We start from the raw sequence: 20,292 nt of genomic DNA, 5'->3' as shown, positions 1-20,292 counted from the left end.
TCCGTTTTCGGTTTTCCGTTTCCGCGAAGCGAGAAATTCAAATTTGCCTAAGGTTGTCTGTGTCTGTGCGAAAATTGATGCACGGGAAATGAGGAACGGCAATTAGCGATTCACGAAATGCATGGTGAAAAGGAGCCATATGCTCCACAGATATAATGCCAGTCGACAGTTGGATGGATGGGCCTGGGATACAGTCGATTACCTAAGAACAAGAAGAATGCCTTTAAAGATCTGAAAGAGAAGGGGCAACATGTCCTCTGGGCAACAGTGCTTATGAGCAATTCCAAAATAGTTTCACAAGCAAACACGTGGCATGGCCATCTAAGTAGAAGCACTCATTTGCCACAGAGAATTGAAGAGTTTGGCATATGTGTACCAACTATTTGGTCCTTGAAAAGTTTCCGACCAAATGGCAACTGCTACTTTCGCACACCCAAATTGATGCCCCATCCGGTTGCCACTACTTAAAGCTGCAGCTTTCACTTTTGGCCGGCAATGCAAATTACTGCCCAACTGGGGCATTCTATAATTGACATTCCTTCGATCGATTGCACTTTTAAGTTGCACCTCCGCCATCACACGTGGCTGCATCCGTTTACCGTTTCCCATTTCCACAAACGCCCAAGGAGCAAAGGACGAACTGCAGGCCAGGTTATGCACTCAGAAAAACGTTGGGTACTTTTTTGGGTACTTCACAATTTTCCTATCATAAGGTAAGATGGTAAAATTTTTTGAGAGCTACTCAAGGATTTGTAGTTTCATATAGCAAAAGGGAAAAAGATTTTTACGACAATTAAAGAATCAAAAAAGTTTGAAACAAAAAAGATACAGTTCAGAATAAACTTGTAGCAACGTGTCAGAAAATTTTTAAAATTTGTGCTTTTATAATTATTATATATAATAATAATAATAATATAATTATTAATAACCAATCAATTTAAATAATAACACCATGTAAGAAATTTATTTTAAACTTAACTTTTTTTCTATAAGTGTCGCATTGCCTGCGGATGCGATTAAGTGTATCACAAGCGCATTAACACAAGCGGTGATTATTGCGTACTCGCTGCCACTAAATACATTAATCGCCCTGAAATAAGCCATCAACTGCAACGAATCAACAAGGACTCAACAGATGGCTGTCGATATTCGAGTGGTCCTTCAGTTTATGCAGCTATTTGGTCCATTTATAGAGTTCATTGGGCTTTTCGCAAGCCAACTTCCAGCGAGGCTTATCAAAATGTAATGGCAGTGGAGCAATTAAAGGCGCAACATGGCTGAAAAAAGACGGCAGCCGTTTTTCATTTGTATTCATGAATATCATCCGAATATGTGCCGAACTATTCGCTCCCATTTTTTTTTGGTTTTTTTTTTGGCACATCATTTTCTCAACTTGGGATAGGTGCTCTGTGCCGTTGCCAACTTTTGCTGGTATGCAAATGAATGACATGCTGATGACACGGCAAGTTTAGTGACTGCCGCAGACGGAACAACTACAGTCATCATAAGCATGACATTATCCACTACATGTATGTGTGCACATAGTGGGTACCCTCCTCCGCACATCCTTGCCATTTTCATATGAAATAGTCTCTTTCGTCGTCAAATTTCTGCGACAGTTGCCCACTTTTGCAGTCATCTACATGCCAGGCACAAAAAAGAAAGTACCGATGGAATATACGAATGAGAAACACGCTGTTTTGGTATTTTGTATGCCTTGAAATATGTAGTACTAATACTTTAATACGTTTATTACGATATTATAGGTATATGCATTTAATTTTAATATAAGCTCTTAATAATTTAAATAAAAACGTAGTCAAATAGTTATGTAGCATATTCGAATAGAACATGCCCTGTTAAAGATTTGTTCATGCTTTAAACTTAGGTTTATAAATCCATGGTGCATAAACTTGAATATGTTTGTTCTCAGGTTGTGTATGTTTATAAATGAAAGTAAAATAAATGAAAATAAGCCTTGTGTTTGTTTAGTTTGTGCTTTAAGTTTGGGTTTATTAACATGATGTGCAAATTTGTTTAAATCACTGCATTTTGGAATATTAAAACCAATTTAAATAAATTTAATTTTAAATTTATCGTACCCATACTTAAACACTTTGAAATGTGTGTATTGTTAGTTTGTAATTATACAACAAATTGAAATAAAAGCAAGTCAGCAAGTAATAGTTTATCTTTGTTATTAATCAGATTAATAGATTGCATTTCCTGTATTTTATCTATTGTCTTAAATGCCCCATGATTCTCTGGATGTTTACCATAAAAAGGCGGAAATAATAAAATGCAAAAATATTATTTTTTAATTAAGTCTTAATGGCAATGTCTGCCTGGCAGGACGAGGGCCAATCGAGGGTGGTGGGTCCGCCCACTCGCCAAATGCTAGTTGAATGCTAACGACCTTTTGCGAAAGACAGGTGGAAATGGTAATGCTGCTTTTCGAGTGGGAGGATACTGGGATATGGGATATGGGATACTGGGATATGGAATATGGGATACAGGACGACAGGACGTGCTCACAGTTTTTGACAACGCGCACGCAGTTTGCATATTTTCACACCATTTTGCATTTCATTAAGGACACACCGAGTGGGCTGTGAGTGGGCGTGGCGTGAAGGACAATCGCCCAATTGCAGGACCATTACACCAGCAAATTCGAGAAGAACTGCCATTTTAACTACAGCACAGTATTAACCAAAGTGGGCCGTCGTCTAAATAGTAATTACTGGTATCGAAGCGACTCGACCTGACCGCAAATCGGAGGTCCTGTGGCTGCGTGTCCTTTTTGCCGATACTCGTCACTCATTTAATCAATCAATTAATCAAAAGTATTAAGCGAAAGCCGTGGGGCAAGTCGATTGAAAAGATAAGGGAAACACTTAAGGGCTTATTGGAGGAAATTAAATTACAATTTCACGCTAATGAGCATCGCAAAAGGGGGAGTGGTGGTTGGTAGTGGGTGGGTTCTGCGGTTGTGGGGCTAATCTGTTCCCCAAACCTGGGTGCGTGTGTTAGTTTCGGGTGTAATTTCGTAATTCGTTCTGGCAGCAAGGAACTAATTTCGGATTTGCGGCAAGAGTTCGCAAATTCGGGACGTTTTTGGCGCATCGACTTTTTATCATCATCCTGGCTTATTCATAAATCATGACCGGACTCGGGGCGCTTCTCCCGTATCTTTCCGCCTCATTTGGCCAGGTCCAGGAATTAATCAAAGTTGAAAGGAGCTCTCAGCACCCATTGGGGCCAAAGGGATGTCCTCCGAAGATGTTCGAGATGCTTGAGATGCTTGAAGTACATAAGGTGAGTTAGGTAGATATGTTTGCATCATAAATACAACTGAAATAAAACAAGTCTATGGTTGGCCAATTGATTTATGTTCGATTTACTTAATGGACAATAATGTTAAAATAAACATTATTGAGAGAAGGGAACTGCAGTTTTGTATAATAATGTATGATTTGAGTTAAGTAGATATGTTTGCTTATACAGCAACGTAAATAGAACATAATAAAACACAACTTATATAAAATAAGTCAATGTTTTGCTTTTGGATTTATGTTTGATTCTCTTGATGGACAATAATGTTAAAATAAACATAAATGACAATAATAATATTTGATTTAAACAATTTAGTTGAAATTTGCAAATGTTGGATGTGATTAAGTTCCATTAGGTGAGTTTAGTAGATATGTTTGCTATGTAGTCTATGTTTGGCTTTTTGGCTTATGCTAAATATTCTTCATGGACAATAGTGTTGAAATAAACATCATTGACAGAATTTTGTATTAGTTTTGAATTTAGTTGTAGCTTAAGACCTAACATTTTGCTAATGGCTTGATTTATGTTCGATTTTCTTGAAGAACAATATTGAAAAACGAATAAACATCAACGACTGAAGAGAGCTGCATATCGTTGTCATATATTAATTAAACAATTTTGTTGTAACTTAAGAACTAAAATTTTAAACAATGATTTTATTTATTGATAGATTTGCTCCTCCTGTAGGTTTAGGTTCCCTATCCCAAGATCCATAACTAGAATTCCTAAAAAATATGTGGAGTGGGTTCGTTGGAGCTGAAGGAGCGCAGGCTCAAGGGCAACTTCTGGCGCTGATCCTGTCCAGGACGACGCGAACGCTGCTCCTTGCGAACACTCCAGTGCATTCTGTACAGCTCCTCATCCTCCGACTGGTTATCATCATCGTGGGTAACCTGAGCCATCTTCGAGGTTGTGGGCCTCTCGCTTTCCCGCTCCCCAGGTGGCTTCTTCTGAGCCAACTTTGTCTTGGACACGGAGTCACCCGGACGAGCCTGCAATGCTGGCGGTGCCTCGGAAAGAAACCCCAGAGAACTGGCCGAAGTGCTCTGGTCCAGCACCCGATCTCTAACCATGCCCCTCTGCCTTTTCGGAATGGCCAGACGCGGCATGCTGAACTCGAGTGGCTTCATCTGCTCCTCCAAACGCTTCTTCACCATTCCAAAGATGCTCGGTCCCGGGCGACGTTCCTCTGGATTCCCAGCGCCCGACTCCCTCTTGGCCATGGATGTCAGCTTCGATCCCGACCAGAGCTTGGTATACTTATCAGTTTCTGCTTCGGTCTTTTGATTAGCTTTCGGTTTCTCTTCCCCTGCATTGCCATTGTTATTGTTGGAGTCCAAGAAGGTAAAGAGGTCAACGTAGAAGGGCTTCTTCGGTTCCTTTCCCACTCCGGGGGCCATGTCGTACTCGATCTTCTGCAGCTTGTAGACATTGAGATGGTAGCGCATATTGCGCACTCGGCAGCGGACGAACTCGGGAGTCAGGTGGCTGCCCATCTGAGCGGCGATCTTCTCCCAGGCACTGCCCTTCAGCTCCGCATCCAAGTGCTCCGGCAACGAGGTGTTCCACAGGCAGGGCTGCTCCTTGTACAGGTTCACCAGGCGCAGATTGAAGTCATCCTCCTGGCTGGAGGGCAGTGAGGATTCGGCTGCGCGCATGGCCAATAAGCGGCGCTGCTGTTCAAGACGTCGTCCCTCCATCATTTCGGAGCTGTCGGTTTGAGTGAGGGTCCTTTGAAAGGAAGTGTATTCCAGAGCCTCTTCGAACAACTGTTATCTAGTAAGGAACATCACCTTAAACTATGCTGTTCTGTTGCTGTGAAAGCAAAGCAAAAGCCAACAAATTTACATGAAATATAATGTATTATTTGTTTTTTTTTAGCTGTAAGAGCATATTTTGCTTAGATTTTGGAAAGTAAAGCTATTAACAGCATTTCATAGAAAAGCAGCATTTCAAGAAAAAAGCGAAAAAAAAAGCTTTCATGTTGCTGTAGGCAAATTTAAAATTAAAATTAAACATAAAAGTAACCTTTTTTTGAAATTTTATATGTTTTTGTTAAATTTCTTTCGCAGCAATAGCAAAAATCAACTGTTTCTTCTACAGCAAATTCAGAAACATGCATCTGCTTTTTTTGATATTGCTGTAGCTTTGCTTTCGGCTTTCAAAATGCTCAAAGCAACAGCACAGCACAATAAAAAATGAAAAGCATTGAAAGCATTTCCAAACCCTGACCGAAACCATCTAATAACATTAAGTTTGAAAGTATGTCTGCTCTTACTGTCATTGTTCGAATGTTCGAAGAGTGCAAATTGGCTGGTAGGTATATAAAAAGGGAGGAAAAGGAAAGGCGGCAAGACAAAGTGAAGGAGGCTGAAATGCCATCACTCACATGCCTCAGTGCATTCGCATAGTGCAACGGAACGGGCGGCTCAAAGACATCAGAATGTGGCAACCGCATACTTTACCCGGCAGTCAGGAAAAGGAAGCAAGTGCGTCTCATGAAAGTTGCCACAAAACCAACGGGGCAGGAACGGAAGGACATGGCACGAAAGTGGCAACAACGCCCAGAAGGAAGTTGCTAAGATTCCCGACTGTTTCGTTGACAAAGAAACTAAACAGTGGTTTAGTTATTGCTTAAATAAAAATAAAATTTTTGGATTTTTAAATCAATTACGACAAGAAGGAAAGCAAACTTCGGCAAGCCGAAGTTCATATACCCTTGCAGCTATTGCATTAATTAAATACTTTTGAAAACATTTAAATTATGATTTACTTGAGTATGTGCTAAAAAAAAACATTGAAACTATGATTATTTGCAGCTCAATTATTAGATAGTTATTTTATATATTTTATTATTTCTATGGGAGCTATATGCTATAGACGTCCGATTTTGATAAAATTTATACCATAATTCTGAAATAATTAAACATTGCTATATGTCGAAGAACTAAACAAAAAATTAAAAAACAGAAAAGTTATAATTTTTTTCATTTATTTTTCCGATTGTTCCTATGGAGCTATATGCTATAGTCGTCCGATTTTGATGAAATTGAAACCGTAATTCTGAAATATTAAACCATTACTATATCTCGAAGAACTAAACAAAAAATTAAAAAACAGCAAAGTTATAATTTTTTTTCATTTATTTTTTCCGATTGTTCCTATGGGAGATGATGATGAAATTTAAACCGTAACTCTGAAATATTTAACCATTACTATATCTCGAAGAACTAAAAAAAAAATTAAAAAACACCAAAGTTATAATTTTTTTTTATTTATTTTATGATTGTTCCTATGGGAGCTATAAGCTATAGTCGTCCGATTTAGATGAAATTTAAACCGTAATTTTGAAATATTTAACCATTACTATATCTCGAAGAACAAAAAAAAAATTAAAAAACACAAAAGTTATAATTTTTTTTTATTTATTTTTATGATTGTTCCTATGGGAGCTATATGCTATAGTCGTCCGACCCGGCTCTATCCGACTTATATACTACCTGCAATAGAAAGACAACTTTTGGGAAAGTTTCATGCAGATAGCTTTAAAACTGAGAGACTAGTTTGCGTAGAAACGGACGGACAGACGGACGGACAGACGGACATGGCTAGATCGACTCTCCTAGTGATGCTGATCAAAATATATATACTTTATAGGGTCGGAGATGTCTCCTTCACTGCGTTGCAAACTTCTGACAGAAATTATAATACCCTCTGCAAGGGTATAAAAATTTATATATATAGAATAAGTAATGCATTCAAGCAGAAGTCGAACTCGGGCCCTTTTTTCACCCAAGACCCAATCAACTTAGGCGATGCGCCACCAACCAATTGCATTCTACGCGCACAATGCACCTCTTAGTATTGTTCCTCGTATATCAAGTTGACAAAAACGGAAATCCAGAAGGCATTTCGACGTTTGTCGAAAATGCAAGGTCAATGAATTCTAAATATAGAACTCAGTGGCACGAGTATGTGTAAAGCGCATATACGTGTGAAGTTTGCTTGATTTTCGGCTTCTTGGAAGAATCAAATTCAAATATATAAAACTTTTATAGTCCGTGATGATTTTCTTGCTGTTTTATAAACTATGCACAGAATTATACAATTCTCATCTTAGGGATCAAATTTGTAATTCTACGAGAGAAATTTAAAATTAATTTAAATTTTTTGAAAACTCAAATTCGATGAATGTCCAAAATATCGATTATTCTCTTAAATAAATTGGCTGAAACTTCACACCTTGGTAACTCTACTTTTGCCCATCTCTAGTTGCTGCTGCCAAAACTCGATAGTCGCTAGTGTGACTGTACCTGAAAGTCAAAAGGTTAATTGAAAAATCCTTAAAAGTTAATTACGCTTTGAAAAGGCTTGTCCTAAAGAAGAAACAAAGAAACAAAAACATTCAAACATAGATGCTATTTTGTATGGCTGAAACTTTTGAATTAGAAACTCCCGCATCTCTACGGCTCACAGGATTTGGCAACTCTAGTCAAATTAAATCGCTGTCCAGGCCAAATCCGTCAACGCCCAGCTGTCCTTCTTCCATTGACGTGGACAGGATACGAGTCTGTGTCCCTGTCCGTGTCCGTGTCCGTGTCCGTGTCCGTTTCCCTGTCCGTATCCGCGTCCGTATCCGTGTCCGGTAACTGGTCGATGTCTCGTGGGTGTGAGCCCGGCATTTAATTAATTCCGTGTCGCAGTGGCTCCCCGACACCCACGAAATGGCAGGGGTTGAGGCATTTCGATCCGCACCATGTCGTTCGTCAAATGCAAATGCTACGCTCTTAATGGCAAATTTAAATAAACAAACTGTGCGTGTGTGTGCTTGCCAATTAGACACACAGAAAAGCAATGGAAAGAGCGAACTTGTTTAGGAGAATTTCGAATTTTGCAATTGTGCCGCCTAACGAACGTGAGTAATCAGGACTAATTGGCGTTGGTCCTCGCACGTTTGCATAATTCAACGATGAATATTGGCCAAACAACAGTCCGGAAATGGAAGCCGATGAGGCGGAGAAAACTCACAGCATTTGATTTCATCGCTCCGCTTATTGGCCACAGCTCTAAGAAAATTTGACGCACAGCTTTTCGAAATAATACACCTAAACAAAAGCTGGGCACTAAAAACATAAAGTAATTAAACAAATATTTGTAAGAAAATTAAAATTTCTTGTCGATGTGATAAAAGTAGATTTTTTTAATTTGAGTTCAAATAAATTAAAATTATAAAATACAACAGCATTTTTGTTATGGATTTAAAATGTTGCGTGGTTTTTCAAAATGCATTAATGTAGCTTCCTTTGGAGCGTGAAGTTGTCTTAATTGGCCACCTGTGGCTGCGCACCACCCACTCCGCCCACTGAAAATTCGATTGGAATTGGTAAGGAGAAACAAGGAAAACTCATTGATAACAAACAAGCGTAAATAGTAACATCAGATTTAGTTTTTCCAATTAATTACCATACATGTAAATTCAAAGCGATTTTTGAATTTTGCGGTTGCAACTCTATAAGCGGATTAAAAGGAGAATATCGTTTGGAGAAATTCAGTTGTCAAAATCAATTAGACTAATCGCTTGTCAATTTCCGATAGAAAAATCGAAATTCCATGAGATGTCACATTAATTCAAGTCACTTGAGTTAAATTTGTCGGCAAGAAAAATCATTTAAATTGAGCATTTCCGTGTGGATTTTCGATTTGCTTGTAACATACCTAGCCGCTTAACGTGAAGTGCCAATTGCAATTGTTAGACAAAACCGAAATCGGAACTGTGACTGCACACTTACACACAAGTGAAAACCCTTTTTTTTTTGCTGAGTAATGGGTCAGATTGTGAGCTCTATGCAGGGCAAAGTGGCCGAGATGTTTGGCAACCGGCTGAAGCGGCAGCGCGAGGATGAGGAGCTGGACACCAAAGACGGTCAGCCCAGGAATAAGATGAAGCGCCTGACCACCGCACAGTACGTATACCAGACGCTGTTCCTGGAGCAGAAGGGCTCGGATGTGGCCATCATGGCCCTGGAGAGAGTGTGGCATTTGCACAAGATCTACCTCAGCCAGAGTCCCTACTTCAAGGCCATGTTCAATGGGCCGTGGGTGGAGGCGCATCAGGATCTCATCAAGATTGGGATACCCGACGAACGGGTCACTGTTGAATGCCTGGATGCCGTCCTCGGGTCCTTGTACTGCCACGAGATTGAGATTGTGCCGGATGATGTGATCTCATACCTGGCCACGGGCACGCTGCTCCACTTGGACGACATCATCGATAAGTGTGCCGCGCTGATGGTGGAAAATCTCAGTGTGACAACAGTTGTCGAGTACTACGAGGCCGCCTCGCAATACGGCCTGATGCCCGTCAAGATGTCCACCATCCAGTGGCTCGAGATCAATCTGCTGATCACCTACACTGTGCTGACCAGCAGTCAGGCTGTCTCGGACTTCCTAAAGCCCATCCCAATCGAGCTGATGTGTGAGCTGACCGCCAGTCCGGATTTGTACGTGATCCAGGCGGAGTTCACGCTGTACAGACTGCTGCGGGACTGGATGTTCCTTCGGCTGCGCCCCGACGACGATGCCGACCATCAACTGCCCCAGGCCAGGGAAGGTCTCCATATGGCGAGCTCAGCGTACTTCAAGGGCCGCGACGAGGAGTGCTCGTTTCTGGCCACGCCCATGGGGCAGCCGTATGTGGGGGTCTTCCAGAAGCTACGCACCCAGTACCTGACCAACAGCTATCGCAATCTGATGGCCATCTACGATGACAACATCATACCCAGGGAGTGGGTCGATCGCCACATCAGTAGCCACTGGCATTCCCTGCTGCGGTTCGATGAAGGGTCAAGCGAAGAGTGAGTCCTTTTGAAGCTACTGAGCAGTAATAATAAACCGAAGTTTGCATACCCTTTGCTGCTACTACATATACAAAAATAAACTTTATTTCTAATTTCCGAAGTGTATTTAGAAAAATTAAAAAGCATAAAAATTATAATAAGATTCAAAGGTAAGCAGTATTCCATTACAGCATCTCAAAGTATGTTTGTATAAACTAAGAAACAGCATAGTTATAGATAGATTACATTTATTTTTCCGATGGTTCCCAAGGGAGCTTTATGATATAGTTGAACGATACTTATACAGTTACATGCTATAAAAGCAAGAATTCTGAAAAGGTTCTAAAATTGAGGGACTAGTTAGCGCAGAAACGGACAGAAAAACGGACAAACGGACATGGCCATGCCGACTCTCCCAGTGATACTTCATTGGGTCGCTCCTATTTGTAACACTCTCTGCAATGGTCGAAAAATATTATTTTATATATTTTGATTCACAGCCGTGCCCAGCACCTGGACGAAGAACAGTTCCTTGACAACTGTATGCGCTACGGGCTCATTTTGCGCGAGCTTTGCGGCCAAAGATGGCGATGGGTGGACTTTAACTACGGCATGGATCTGGTCATGGCCATAGACTCAAGGGTACTGAAGGTTCGTCGCCAACATTGGCCCGATTACAAGCATATGCTCAACCTTCGCAAGACGAACCAGTTCATGATCCGCGCCACGGTGACCTCACTGAACGCCCAGGGCAAAGTAGTGTTCACCCAGTCGTCCCAAATCTGTTCGCTCAGCTGCGACGAAAACGCGGAGGTGCCGCTGATGGAGCTCGATCCAAAGCTGGTTTATCCACTGATCATCTCCGTCAACATGCTGACGGCGGTGCCGCCTGATTATAGCTTCAAGGACGTTGTGCCGCTCAATGAAGAAGATGAGACGACGTCGCTGTACAGCCGCAGGTAAACAATATATTAAATTGAAGTGATTAATAATCAATTTAAATATTTTTCGCTTTTGATTTCATTCAATGCATTTGATTTACATTTAATATCAAAAGTATTTCGTTTAAATTAAAATCATTAAGTATTTGTCGCTTTATTAAATATGGAAACTTACAGTTTTTTTTAATTTTTCAGTGTACTACATTTGGAATAGATTTTAGTTTAAATTTAAACCATATTAAATTTAGGACATAAAGAACCCATTAAAAATAGAATATATTCCATATTAATTCAAATATTTAAATATAAACTTATGCAATTTAATAAGCGTTATGCATAATATTATACTTTAAAATTTAATTTATATATGAAATATATTACAATACTTTTTGATATTTTAATATGAAGTATAAAATTCGGGATTCAACAACCACATATTTATTTTAACTATTCCATTTTTTGTGCAGTCCATCCATTGAGAGCAAGGGAGGGGACAACGAACGACCTCTGACTCCATCGACCTGCAGTGCCGAAGAATCGGGCGTCTTTGTTGGCGACTTGGAGCCCGATCCCTCGCCGCCATCCTATGACAGAGAAACGGACGACAACGACGCCTAAGCATGATCTTTAAGGCAGTCTTACATCACCGTCACCAGCACCACCATGTTCATTTATTTTTATTTTTATAGACCGTTCACCTCGTTAGAAAATTAACAATTTTATGACTGAGAAGATTAAATAACAAGAGCGGCAATCAAAATTGTTATTTACTGAATCTTTGAGCGCTGTAAATTCAATGCATAAAATTACTTCCCCTTATTATGTACTTCAGTATGCACAATAACAACAACAGAAAATATTGTTCTTTAAATTTAAATGAAAATAAAATGAGGAAGGGCATTGCAAAAATCCACAGACATTCAACTTGAGAAGGGTTTATTGAAATTATGATACAAAAATACCTTTTTAACAAAGCTAACAGACTTCAAAAACCATTAATCTAAACTATGAAATACAATATTATGAAACCCCAGCAAGTGAAACAAATTACTTTTAAGCCAAAAACTATGCTCTTGTTCATTAGTCCTGTTACGCAGTTAAGTAGCGTTTTATTAGGAAATTCCAGTTTGACAAGCGACATTTAGTCTTGGCCTTTTTATTAAGCGCTGGAAAACTTTTACTTCTCTATTTTTGTTTTCTCGAGTTTTCAGCTACAACTTTGGTTAATAATTTGACCGCCAGGTTTTGCGCATACTGTTCCCTTTTTTTTTTTTGTTGCCCCCGAATTCCGAATAGACAAACGCAAATTTAATAAAGTCAGGCTGAAGCTGGAGCAAGTGCCCAGTCCGGTAATTGAGTTTTGATGGTCGAATGTCAGGCGACTCGTCCGGCCACATCTGTTGGCCCAGCATGTAAATAAGGTCCTGCCCACAAGTAGCCAAACAGAATCCCAGTACCCAGTTGGCCTAACGACCACCATTTGTTGCCATCGGGTGGCAATATTCGACTCATCATTGGGGGGTGGGGAGTGGGGTCCCTTTCGCCCCGCACGTGGCCACACTTATTGCGATTCCGTTCAGAAGGGAAGTGGAGAAAGGGCCTCCGATCCTGGGCATCTGATCTCATGGTGGGGAAAAAGGCAAAACGCTGGGGAAAACACAGGTACAGCCAGCAAAAATAAAACCCACAATAAAAGCACAACGTTTCAAAATTATATTAATTAAGCAAATAATATTCGATAAGAAAGAAATAAAACAAATATTAAAGTGATGTGCCTTAGTAATTTATATAACGTTGAAATCACTTCGTCTTTCGAAATAAATTCAAAGAACTTCTAAACATAAAATATATTTTTGCAAACTTTTATAAATGTTTTAACTAGTTTAAGACCCCAGTGAATTCTGTGATTCCCCTTTATATATATTAAGCATCTTAGTTTTAATACTCAAATTTAAAGAGCAGACAGACTTAGTGATATAATTATAAAACTATTAATTCAAGAACAGAATAAATTTTTAAAAAAGAAAAAAATTGTTTTTTCGAGTGTAGCTGGCGAAGGGCTTGCGAAATGTTTACTCACAGCAAATGGTGTTTAATCTAGTTGCATGCTCGCAGGAAATTTGGCTGCCATTGCGAAAGCATTTGGCCGGAAATCCAGAAATTCATCCATTCGATTGCATTGGTTCCAATTTCATTAACAGCCCATGTGAAAAGATTTGCAGGGCTAACGGGGCATAGGCCACATGAATGCTCATCGACTGCCTACACTCAGAGAAACAAACATGTAATTGATAATTGGAGATGCAACTAAGACTTAAAGTCCTGTAACCATATTATTTATAGAATGAAATATAAGGTTAATAAAGTAGAAATATTACTTTATTACTTTCATTTAGTTATGTTCAAAATAATGCTACTTTTAAGATCCATATATTGAGTTTTTTTTATTTTAATGTTTTTTTTTTTGTTCAGTGCCTTATTTGGTGTTGCCAATGTGTTTTTCCGTTCGACTCTCGTTGCAATTTGAGCAAACATAACAAGGACAAAATTTGCTTTGCGACAATCAAAAATGACACTTTTCATAATACTTCGCAAAACTGCTGGCTGGAATTTAATAATTTATTTTCTAGAACGTACAGCATGTGTGCGAATATTAACTAAGAGATTAACAATGATTTGGAAAGTAGCTTAAGTTTTATATTTATCGGTACCACTCAAATTAAAATGTATTTATATTTACCATACATAATCATCTATATAAATGTATACATATATATATATATATATATATATATATATATATATAATAAATATGTAACAAAGCTCACCCGCAAGTGTTGACTATCCTGGGGGAAAAAAAGGGAGGAGGGACTTAATAAGGGATCCAAATCCAGGGGCAGGAAATCAAAAATACTCACAGCTGGCGCCTTAAATATGAGATAACAAGTTTGTAATTTCGGCATAATTGTGGGCTTCTGGGTGGGATGAGCAGAGCACATTCCACTTATTTTTTGGAAATTGAAATTGTGGGGCTGCTGTATTAATAATATTAAAATCAAAATCGCATATTTTTATCTGTCGCTGACTGCTGCTGCTGCTGCTGCTGCTGCTCTGCACACAATTGCCAAAAAGTTTGTTTTTCTTGCTTTTATGCGTGTGGGTGGTGTTCCGGGGTTGGGGGCTCCGGGGTCATGGGGTCATGGATCCGGAAGCAACAAGCTCACACACGTGCTGACAACAACAAGCCAATTAAGCGAATGTCTGACTCAAAACAGCGATTTAAGCCGGCATGCTGATAGAATTGCCACATTCTGGAATATTTGATATTTCACACAACTTGGACACTGAAGTGCGCATATTCGCCATTTGCCATTTGCCAATTGAAATTTGATACGCAGCAAAGAGTATCCAATAAACGCTTTTCGATTTAATTTAAATTGGCTTTTCTTTTTGATTGTGTGGCTATGATTTAGATTTGTGTGTAGTTTAATTTGAAACTTGAGTGTCTTCGATTTTCAGTTTTTCAGTCATTTAAATGTTGTCTTAAATTGAATTATTTTAAAGAGTTTATTCCCCGTGTCGCCCACTCAAGTCAGTTAATTTCCATTCCAGTGCGTTCGGGATCTCTCTCGATTTCATTAAAAACTTTAATGAAACTGTCGCCATCGACAGCTAGACAAACATGGCAATAAACATTCCTTGACCCCGGTTTTTTCTTGACGGATATACTTTTCTTTCTCTATTGGTCTTACCGCTTCTGCTTGAATAGCTAAATAAAACGAAAAAAGCAAAATCAAAAGGAAAAGCAAAGCACACTTTCAGCCGTGGGCAGTTGCCAGAAATATTTATTATATTGTAAATATAATAAATAGAAAGGCCTATATGGCAAAATCAAAGTCGACATTCCCAAGGGCAACGTGCACAATGTATATATGTATGAATGTGCGAGTATATCTAAACATAAAAGGTATTTTCTGTTGTTCTTGTGTGGCACATGTTGAATTTGATATGTTATTGTGCGGATTTGCAGGGAATTTTCAAAACTAATTGCGCTCCGAGTGAGTGAAATGTGAGGTGACAGGTCCAATACCCGGAGTTCAATCTCTTTATGACCCCAGCATTGAATATAACGACTGCCAAAGGACTGTAGCAATTAAGAAAGCCGCACAATTAAACGGCTTTCCATCCGCCAAAAAGTTGTGGATGGCCAAGTGAGAGTGGTTCGCAATCCATTTATCTCGGATTCGTGCGGCTGCTGTGTGCGAATCTCATTAAAAATTCAATAAATTTATAAAAAATATTTGCCAGAGAGTGCAGCTCTCCGTTCTTGTTGTTTTTTGTAGCCGCAGGCTGCCCGACCATTTGCTCGCAATAAATGAAAATAAATTGTTGCCCGCGAAGAACTCGTTGAAAGTCCTGCTGCCATGCTATACAACACATTTTGGCATTTAAGTTTTGCCAAGTGAAAATGAAAACGAACAGAAATGGGAATGTGAATGGAAACCTCCTTGCTACCAGAAACAAAAAGCTGAGGAAAAGCCGAGCGACTGGCGATAGGCAAATGAGAAATATCGACACCATTTGATTTTGCAGACAATGTTAACGATGATGTTGAGGCTGATGGTTGATGGTTGTTGGCTGTTGGTTGTTGGTCGTTGGTTGTTGGTTGATGGAGATGGTGATGTTGCCCAGGCAGGCCGATGATGGTCCTGATGTTGATTTATCGCCTTGGTCCCGTCCCGGGGCACACAAAGCATCCGCTGGACTGTGTCAAATGCCCAAAGCGGCCGCGTCGGCGACTTCCCCTGGTCAATGTCCCAGGAAGCCGCACATTGGTTCAGCCCCCCCCAGGAAATACATAAACATGTCATATAAAACCCCGAAAACAAACTGCCAAGTTAACACAAATCAGGATATAACACCACATCCTGTATCTGCTTGCAAATGGGGCGCACACAAACCAGTACAAAGTGTGCGAATAAGTACCGAAGTACAACTATTTCGCTGGATTTGGCCAAGTGTGCCGACTTTGTTTGGCCAATTCCCTTTCCGCATCGCTGCTTTTCACTCTGCGCTTCGACTGTGTGAAATATATATTTTCGGCCACGCACATAAAAATGTTGTAAAACAAAGCGGCCAACCGAAAACCCTATGTGTGTGTGTGTGTGTGAGTGGGTGTCCTCCGGAAGGAAACGTCAACTAAATTCGTTCAACGTGACATAAGCATGACAAACGGACTTCCATCCCAGCGATAGCGGAATTTAGGCCCTAACTTGGCCAAGTTAAGTCTCAAGTCTTAAATGGGTGTGCCTTTAAAAGTTTGTGGCTCTAATTTCTAAAAGTCTGCAATTGCCTTTACCAAGTCACATAATTGATGTCAATGAGCAGAGATTTGGAAGCTATAACATTCCTTAATAATCATTAATCAATGAGCAAAGACTTGGAAGAGATTGCGTTCCATCTTGTCAAGTCCATCAGAACTTTTTATTCAAATGTCAAGAAAACTCAAAGAAATAATAGTCGGCTTACCTTGTTGAACTCGTCTTAATTTGTCGGATCGATAACTTCGTTTATAATATGACCACTTGGTAAAAGTTATCTAGAAATGATATGACCACTAGATTGTCAAATATATCACGTGCCACTTAGCCACATAGCCACATATCCGGAAGTCATGTTCTCTGGAAGATGTGTGACTAAATAGTTCAGTTCACTTTCCCACATGTGTAAGTATAAAGGGCGAACATTTTAATTACGGTTTATTTACTTTTTCATTCACTAGTCACATTTATCAAGTTTGAGCTTCATAATTACAATTATTTTACCATCACTTAGTCTACTTACGTATAGAAATGTCTCCTATGGTGAATAACATGGCCAATAACCTTTATTTAATCTGCAGTCACATGTGGCGCCACAAAACAAAGGCAATTCAATCGAATACAATTTTCACCAAGCCCAGGTTACTTTCCCTTTGTGCATACACATATGTGTAGACATATATGCTCAAGTGGAGATATAAAAGCACCCATCATCTCTAGACCGCCCACAGCAACTCAATCTTGGTATAAATTTCTCGCACTGGAATTTCATTTATTCTGTTGACTTCTACTTTGTTGTGGCTGTGGGCCTCCTCATACCAACATGCTAGCCAGGCAGAATCCCAAAAAACTAACGAAAAGTGCCGGGGGCTAAACTATTTGGAATCGGCAGGTTATGCTCAGACCGGAAGCTTTGACACAGAGTTGCAAACTTTGAATAAAATCGCATTATTTGGCCCAAACTTGTGAAGGTTTGATCCAATTGTAGGCCTTATTAAATTGTTGATATGAAATATTCATGCCGTGTTGACAATCTGGTTAAGCCGAAATAAATGAGATTCAAAAGTGGGTAATTTTGTTTTTTATTGCCAAGTGACAGCGTCGCGTGTTGCTGACAAAATTAAAGAAAGGATGCCGCTGCTGTTTGAGATTGTAAATTAAAAACCAATGTCTGGCGTGACCTCTCAAGTGGAAAACCCCCTCATTATGGGCGGGCCGGGAGTCGAGTGCACAATCAACAAATGCGAATCAAATTGCATGGACGTCGATGCCCGAGGAGCGGCCACGGGGCACATGGTCGATTTTGGTCAGCCAGGACAATGTGGTGGAGTGCGACAACAATTGGAGTTCATCAGCGGCATCGGTTCAACAAACTGACTGTCCCTAGGTCAGAGTCCTTTTGCCAGGAAGGTTAGAGCAATTAATCGGTACCCGACGTGAAATGATCAGCAGGATGTGGCACATCTGTTCCAATTGAATTCAATCATCTGTCCCCGCCCGCAGCCCTATAGTTATTCCATTTTATTTTATTGAGTTTATTCTATTTATTATTAGATATGAGACAGTTTCGAGGCCGACAATTGTGACGGTCGTGGTGTCAGCCCAAAGACATTAGGCCGCATTATTTAGGCTTTGGCTTTACATAATCCCCGCTTGTCTGTGTCGCCTTCGTCTTTGCCATTGCCTTTCAAATTGGCCATAGGCTGTCAGCTGTGGCTCCTCGGAGGATTCCTGTATGGGAATAGTGGGCAGAGGTGCTAGAGGGGGTTAGAAGAAATGTGCGTGCTGTGCCGGGAAGACAAACACAAACACGTCAATGCCATAAGCAGCCGAGAGCCACCACATCCGGAACAATGAGCCGGCAAACAGACGGACGTGGGACCGCCAAGGACCGCCAAGGACCTCCTGCGACCCCCCCTTCAGGATAAATTAACAGGCCAGATAGCGCGTTTGAGGAGAAATGCCCATAGAACTGGTTGTCGCCTCATTGAGAGACGAATTATGAAGTGGGCGTTATTGGGCAAAGCAATCAGCAAGAGAAGTCTTCAAGTCCTTATGATAAATTCATCGATTTGCAACTGCTGCTGTGAGATTCGTTGGGCCAGAGGTCCCCAATCATTTGTCTTCGGAGTTGTTAATGAATATTCAATCATTTGCTTAGTTCATTATGGCAACGTCAACGATTATCCCGTCATTATTTCCTCAAACAAGATAAGTTGTAGTAGTGTGGGGTAGCCAGAATGAGGAATGGTAATGATGCCAGTCAGGAAGATGATAACGAATGTTCCACGCACAACTAGTCGAGAGATGGGGGGGGGGGGGGGTGGGGTAGATGTACACTCCCCAAGCTCTCATGGGCAATGAATGGCCGTCACTTGTCGAGCCTTGTCACTAGTTTAATGACCATCTCCTCCAGCACGAGTTGCCATTGCCATTTTCCGCCTGGCGGGGCCTAATCAGCTCTTTATAGTCGAGAATTCCGGATCCCCAGGGTCTCCACGAACACATCTGCCCCATCGAAAGTGAAATTTGCGTGCGGTTTTGATTGTTTGCACCCCTTGACCCCTTGACCCCTTGGTCATCATCATCATCATCACCTTCATCGCCGTGGGTGGGTGGGCCACTTCCATTCCGCTTGCTGTCTCGTGTTCGCCTCCTCCTCCCACATGGATCATCAAAACAAGCGGCCGAGCCACTTTATGGACGCCCATAGTGTTTGTCTGTGCCCCGGACAAATGCCATCCATCCGGGCAGGTCAAGAGCGTGTCGTGAATATTTATACGTATTTGATTAGAGTCTCGCAGGAGGAGTTTGGATGTCCGAACATCTGCAAGTTTGATTGGATCAACTCCCTGGCTGCTGGCGAAACACACAAAATTTATCGTTTAACGGACACTATAATTGGGGAGACTCAACTTGGCGAATGTCGCTTGGAGTGTCATCTTATATGCTCTTTTTTTTTTTTTTTTTGGCAAGAGTCAAGACCAGCTACTCACCTCAAAGTTTGCTGACTGATTAATCCTCTGTCAAAACTCTTGGAGGCTGCCAGTTTCAGTTTGACACTCACACACACACACACACACACATCCCTTTGAGCTCTGGAAGTTTACGCCGCTCTGGCACAAGAAGTCATGAAGCATTTCCACATCCACATCCACATCCACATCCACATCGTCGTCATCAGATGAGATTGGTTCATGTCAAAGTCGCCGCACAAGAATATAAAATAAATTAAATAAAAGCCAGGCTAGACGCGAGGTCCGGTAACATAATCATACGTATCTGGTCAGCAGTGTTACCCAGGCATAGGAAAAGTCCGCCAAGTTGTACGATACAGCTCTCTCCTAGGTATCCAAGATTCGAGTCGTTCGGCTGGACATTTGTAGGGATGCGCCTTGATTATAAGGATGTGTCTCGCATGTTTTCTGGGCTGGCGGGCCAGACCAGCCAGCCAGCCTTTGCCATAAATTAAATTACCCAAAAACCCAAAGCAGATTTCCTACGACTTGGCTGACAACAGCTCGTTTAGGGCCATACATCTTCCGGAACTTCGGGGCCATCCGGATTTCACGAGAGCGGATGGGGAAGTTGGGGGGGGGGGGCAATGGGCAGAAGTCGTCTTTGGGGGGACTTTTCTGCATACGACGGCACTTTGGCCGACTGTCAGTGCACATTTGCCTTGCCAAAGTTAAAGTTATGTGCATGAATAAAACAAATTGCAGCTTTTCGCCACGCTTCATTACTCTTCGCCTACGTTTTCGGCCAATTTCTTAGCTTGGCTGCCAGCTTTTCATCATGAGAAATTGGCCGGAATATACTAACGCACGTCTCTGCTTAATGCGATATTAATTAGGAAGTCCA

The 20,292-nt window shown here is 40.8% G+C and overlaps 2 protein-coding genes across 2 annotated transcripts; one reads left to right on the top strand and one right to left on the bottom strand.

Moving 5' to 3' along the window:
• Window positions 1-3,918: 3,918 nt before the first annotated feature.
• On the bottom strand, window positions 3,919-5,151 carry LOC128264320 (uncharacterized). Its single transcript, XM_052999745.1, has one exon. It carries the CDS (start codon window positions 5,034-5,036, stop codon window positions 4,059-4,061), a length of 978 nt encoding a protein of 325 aa, XP_052855705.1. The 5' UTR covers window positions 5,037-5,151; the 3' UTR covers window positions 3,919-4,058.
• Window positions 5,152-8,909: 3,758 nt separating this feature from the next.
• On the top strand, window positions 8,910-11,934 carry LOC128264318 (protein germ cell-less-like). The gene is made up of 3 exons (XM_052999742.1): window positions 8,910-10,187; window positions 10,670-11,128; window positions 11,578-11,934. Exons 1-3 carry the CDS (start codon window positions 9,157-9,159, stop codon window positions 11,726-11,728), a joined length of 1,641 nt encoding a protein of 546 aa, XP_052855702.1. The 5' UTR covers window positions 8,910-9,156; the 3' UTR covers window positions 11,729-11,934.
• The last annotated feature ends 8,358 nt before the right edge of the window (window positions 11,935-20,292 follow it).

This window comes from Drosophila gunungcola, unplaced genomic scaffold, assembly GCF_025200985.1.
Source record: "Drosophila gunungcola strain Sukarami unplaced genomic scaffold, Dgunungcola_SK_2 000066F, whole genome shotgun sequence".
Lineage (NCBI taxonomy): Eukaryota > Metazoa > Arthropoda > Insecta > Diptera > Drosophilidae > Drosophila > Drosophila gunungcola.
The sequence above is the reverse complement of the archived record's forward strand: the minus strand, read 5'-3'. Positions and strand labels throughout refer to the sequence as shown.